At 37.1% G+C, this 6,000-nt stretch overlaps 1 protein-coding gene across 3 annotated transcripts in view; it reads left to right on the forward strand.

The window, feature by feature from the left end:
- Positions 1–5,614, forward strand: part of Ugt8 (UDP glycosyltransferase 8) — a 61,364-nt gene extending 55,750 nt beyond the window's left edge. For all 3 annotated transcript variants that reach the window (XM_075981448.1, XM_075981449.1, XM_075981447.1), the window contains exons 5-6: positions 615–834; positions 3,402–5,614. In XM_075981448.1, coding sequence (XP_075837563.1) covers positions 615–834; positions 3,402–3,765 — 584 coding nt within the window. In that variant the 3' untranslated portion in view covers positions 3,766–5,614. The remainder of the gene's footprint in view (positions 1–614; positions 835–3,401) is intronic.
- Positions 5,615–6,000: the final 386 nt, after the last annotated feature.

The raw sequence follows: 6,000 nt of genomic DNA on the forward strand, positions 1-6,000 counted from the left end.
GATCAGGAGTAGGCACTCTCTATACAACACTTAGAGGCACAAACATACTGAGAGCTAATGGGTACTGCAGTTCGTACATGGTTCTGTACGTGGTAAGTATATGTCATAGATTTGTATTTCTGCACCCAGTAATTATTTACTGGACAATGGCACATTTTTCTTGTACTTCTTATGCAAATTTTTCATCCCTCTGATTAATACAGGCCTTACCTAGGAGGTAAACCTCATTAAATTTTTGACAAGCTAACCTTTGTTTTCCTGTGACTGCTAAATATTATATACTACATCTCTTCCAGTCAATGATACCCTCATTGACTTTATCTCTTCATTATCAACAGTTAAAGGGTGTGTTGCTAGTCATGAAATAATTGTGTTTGAGAGAATGTTGTCATATATTTCATGATTAACATTATATGTTTAATTTACCTAAAAAAATGGCTTTTAGTTGATATATGTAACAAACATTTTAATTGATATAAAGGATGGACCAGTGAAATTACCACTTTAAAAATTCACTTTCTAAAGTGTATGTTTACTATAGTGTTGATCTTGTAAGAAGTTATGGATGATAAATCTACAGTGATAATATCAGTTGTTTCCCTTTTAACTTTTAGGTCATTCAAACATCAAAGCCTTCCTAAGCCATGGTGGTTTGAACAGTATTTTTGAAACTATGTATCATGGCGTTCCTGTGGTGGGAATTCCACTTTTTGGAGACCATTATGATACCATGACTCGAGTACAGGCGAAAGGCATGGGGATCTTGTTAGAATGGAAAACAGTGACTGAAGAGGAGCTGTATGGTGCGCTGGTGAAAGTTATCAATAACCCGAGGTAAGACGTCAGCTGGGATAAGGCAGATGACAGTGTGCGTGAACACATTTACCACAGGTCCATACACAGGCACTTAGATACATGTATGTATGTACACAGTATATTGGCAGTCATCTCTAAGTCCATCACAGAGATATCCCTTACATTGGTGCTACATCACATATATATATATATTTTCTAAAATGTTGAACATAAATGTATCAGACATTTAGTCATCCAAATTGTGAGACCCTGAGGTTTTTTTGCCACCAAGATTTGTCAGAAAAACTAAGGTGGATCTCTCTTAGAGGGTCAGATTTTGTATCTTTTATTTACTATTGATACTTTTTGCACTAGTTACATTTGTCATGGCTGTGACCAAATACTTGACAGGATGTCACTTGGAGGAGGAAAGATTTATTTTGGTATGTGGTTTGAAGGTATATCCTGCTAGCCCAGGGGAAGGCCTGATGGCAGTAGTGGCTCCCACCTGTGGTCACATGAGCTTCCTCACACCTTGATAGGAAAGTCGAAAGTGGAAAATACTGGCAGTGTTCTGGTTTTCTTTTTCCTTTTCCTGAATCCCTGAAATAGGACATTGTTGTCATATTTATATTTTCCCTCCTCAGTCCCCTCCTGGAACTGTTCTCATACTCATACCCAGAAGCATGTTTCTCAGGGAATTTTAAATTCACTCAAGTTGACAGTGATCAAGTCATCACTCTTGCTACTACCTTGTACAAGAATTTTTGCTGTTCTTACTATAGAAATGAGGCACTTGAAGATCAGAGGCCTTTAGTGATTTGCCTATAGTCACATAGCTATTCTAATATGAGCTGAAGGCAGACATATCTGATGTCTAAGCAGAGCTCTTCATCCTGCCTGGCAAACACGTGCTGCTGGCTTTCCCAGCCCTCGCTGTTTCCGAGATGTGTTTGCTCATGTGAATGATGAATTAGAATCTTTATTTCGCCTTTTAAATTCCTGATGTGTCCTGAGTTAACCCACTTCACAAATAAGTCTCAGTGGGCAGCTGCCCTGGGTAGTGTTAAACAAAGCAGCGATTTTCTTCATTTAAAAGCATGATGTTTAGTTTATTGTGTGTTTCAAATGATATTAAATAGCTGAAGAGAGTAATTAATTTCTGTTTGTACCTGGGGGAAGACGGCTGAACCATGAGTTGAAAATTGTTGCTATATTCTAAGAAATGCCACATTGAAAAAAAAATGGCTTCTTAAAAAAATGTTAAACTTATATACAAAATTTTCAAATCTTCCAAGGTTCATTATGCAACTTTTTGTAGACTTAGAGATGGTACTTACCTGTGGTCCCTTAAAACAAGCAATATCTTGGTCACAAGTGTGGCACTTAGAGCAATATACTCTGTGCCTCAGGCACCTGAGCACTTCCCTTCTATAATTTGTAGTTTCCCTTGTTAGACATCATGCATTTCAAGACATGCTCTTAGGAAAATATTTTCATATAGGCCTGCAAAATCTCAAGGAAGGATTTGGTGCAGGAATGCTGGAGAGCCACTAATTTGGGGCCATTATATGGAAATATTTACAGAAAGTGGTTCAGCAAGGTAGTTTGCGTGTTTGTTTTGATTGCGGCACGGAAGGTTGAGCCCAGGGGCTTGCACATGCCAGGCAAGCACTCTTCCATGAGCTGTATTCCCAGGTCAGCCTAGCAGTATGCTCTGAGGTGTGAGCCAGCATGAATTAGGAAAAGATCAGGCTGTACTCATTATATTGCAATGAAATCCTAACTGCAGAATATTGAAGTTCCCAATACGTGAAGAGATGCCTTGCTAAAGAAAGAAATAGCAGTGATTTGTGCCACAAATGTGCCATTCCCTAAAAGTCATTCTACAAACTGGAGCAATTTACTTGAAATGTATGGGAAATGTTCCACATTTAAGGTGAAGTCATTATTTAAAAGGCTAATTTGTCTCATTAACATTATATTCTAGATATTCTAGTTTAAGGCAAGAAACAAATCTTGCTAAGTCTTCTTCTTTTTGGTTTTTTGAGACAGGGTTTCACGATGTAACAACCCTAGCTGTCCTGGAACTCACCCTGTAGACCACACTGGCCTCGAACTCACAGAGATCTGCACGTCTCTGCCCCCCAGGTGCTGGGGTTAAAGGTGTACATTACAACTGCCCAGTACTAAAGAAAGTCTTTGGGTGATTTTTTTTTTAAACCCAAAACCTATGTGATGTTATAATCCTACTTCCTTTACCTACTGCCTTGATTTTGCTTAATGAAAACCCACTGCTTTATTTATGTGGAAGAACTCTTCTAACTCTGGAAACACTATCATTTTAAAGAAAGCCATAAACAAAGGTGAACTGATCTTTACAATTTCAATTATCTAACTATGAGGAATTTTTTTTTGTAATATAATGTGATTTAATTACTTTCAAGGAGGGAAAATATCTAGAATATTCTGGTTCGTTTTTTCTATTTGAAGAACAATCTTTTCCACATATGCGTACACACACACACACACACACATTTCTAAATTGAGATAACAATTAGCACAGAATCTGTGTATACATGATCATATGATTTTCCCCACTGCAGCTATCGGCAGAGGGCTCAGAAGTTATCGGAAATTCATAAGGATCAACCCGGCCACCCTGTCAATCGGACTACTTATTGGATAGACTACATTCTTCGCCATGACGGAGCCCATCACCTCCGCTCGGCTGTGCATCAGATTTCTTTCTGCCAGTATTTTCTGTTGGATATTGCCTTTGTGCTTTTGCTTGGTGCTGCCTTGTTCTACTTCATTTTGTCCTGTGTGACAAAATTTATCTATAGAAAAATCAAAAGTCTGTGGTCTAGAAATAAGCATAGCCCAGTTAATGGACATTACCAAAATGGAATCCCCAATGGCAAATACAAAGGAAATGGCCATATTAAACATGAGAAGAAAGTAAAATGAGCCAACAGCCCAGGTTTTGGGAACAAATCTGTTCAGTCATTGAGTTTGTATTGCTATACTTTAGTCTAACAGCTACCAAAGCTAAATGTCAGCAAACAATTCTAATACTCCTCATCAGACCTTACTAATGAAATGCCATGGAGAAGATATCTGTAAAGAGCACAACCCTAAATGCAAAAATGTATTTCATTCAAATACTGATGCAGAAAGTTGGCACTGAACCATTTAGAAGCCTTAATTATTGAAATCAATTAAGTGATTGTGTCAGACCTTAGTTTTAAATGTTACACGTGTATTATAGGTGAGGAATGGTGTCTTTTCTCTTAATAAGATAAGTGTGTGTGTGTGTTTCCTATTCCTATGTCAGTGAGTTTTAGCTTGTATTTGTTGAAAGTACAGCATATTCAGGAATGGAGTAGGAAAAGACAGGACCCAAATGTTTCTCTGCCAGTGTTTAACATATGTGCACTTCCAATTCTACCTTCAAAGACTGTTTCCCTCAAAACTCCACGCAAAGGGGCAAGTAGAAAGATGGGTGGCACAATTTTTGTATTCTTGTTTATTATGGATTTTTTATTTGTTTGTTTTGTATATGTCCTTTTCTTACCGACTATGGATGCTTGTGGAGGAAAATGTAATGAAGCAAACGACGGAATTGGTTTTCACATGTTTCTTATGATTTTCTCCCACCAATGATTTTTCTCTGGAGGAATTCTCTAATTGTCTTGTTTTAGTAAGTAACATGTCAATTGATATGCATAATTAAGACAAAGGAACAGAGCTCTTAATTTTGTTCAAAGTATGGAAGACTGTTGCTTCCATGGCACTTGGAAGCAGGCTCCTTGTTTGAGTGTTTATGTGACTACTGGATTGTCTAATATAAGTTTGAATATTCAGGTGTCACTGTTCTGAAATTCTAACTTTAAAATAGCACCTGTTGTTCCTTTTATTGTCTGAGTCACACAATCTAGTACATAGGTGCCAACATATAATTCTTCTAAGCAGAACACTTGTGATTCTCCTGATTGGTACCTGCTTTGGCTGCAGGGGTTTGAAGTTTTCTCAGCAAGTCAGACTTTACATGCTACACAGAAGTGACAGGAATTGTACCACCCATTTGTGCAAATGAGTTTCCATTCCCTCACTCCATTAACCCAACTCAGCAGCCTTTATGTCATTGTGTCTGACATGGGACAGTGACAGTATTCATTTGGAACAGGGAGATGGGTCACAGCCTTCACAAAATCAGGACCTCCCTGTCGAGCCTCTTACTAGATGACAACTACAGACCTGTTCCATGTCACTCTGTTTACTGGGCATTTGCACTACACATGCGGAGTGTGTGCTTTATTTATTTGTGGTTGGAAATCCCACATTTGACACTTGAGAGTAGAGAAATGAAATCTTAACGTCATTCACTAACACGGAAGAGTTGTGAAAAATCTAGAATGCTGTAAATCCTTGTCATACACGATGACATACAACTCTATGACACTCCCACCAGGAGCCACTCTCATACACTTAGAAGTAATATCATCAGTAGTTTTCTAATGCACAATGCAGAAAATGTACTGCTTTCTGGATACTTGAAGATATGGTATATATATATAAATAAACCTGTTAGTTCCACCTTTTCACAATCTTATCACAGTATTGCCGTTAAAAGGAAAAAAAGACAGGCAATGAATGGTGGGATGGTCACAGGAAATAGAGTGTATGAATGAGTTGATTCTACGTGTTGGCATTTGATGAAGTGGACAATAGGCACTAACTGGATGAATAAGCCTAAGTTAATTTCCACTGTGATTTCAAAAAAAAGACTTAAACAATAAACAAAATTGAAAATAGAGCAATGTTGTTGGAATAAAATTTTTATTCAGATTTTGTTTCACAGTATTATATATAGGTATATTTAGATATAAACATGTTTCTAAGGCCTCCCTACTTTTGTATGTGTATATGGGTGTGAAAAAATGTATTAAATGTGAAAATATATTTAATAAAAATTAAATGCAGGGACTTATTATTTCAAGTACATCAACATTAATCTTTAAATTATATCCCAGAATTAAGAATGTTAAGTACAATTCTTAATTATCATTTCTTTTTTATTTTGTCTTTTATTATTGTTGTTGATGTTGTTCTCCTCTACACAACCCCTACCTTAGACTCCCAGGAAGCCTATTAGCCAGTTTTAGTAAACAGGCTGACTTAAAATTATCTATATTTAGGCCA

The sequence above is a fragment of the Microtus pennsylvanicus genome, chromosome 7, assembly GCF_037038515.1.
Source record: "Microtus pennsylvanicus isolate mMicPen1 chromosome 7, mMicPen1.hap1, whole genome shotgun sequence".
Taxonomy (NCBI): domain Eukaryota; kingdom Metazoa; phylum Chordata; class Mammalia; order Rodentia; family Cricetidae; genus Microtus; species Microtus pennsylvanicus.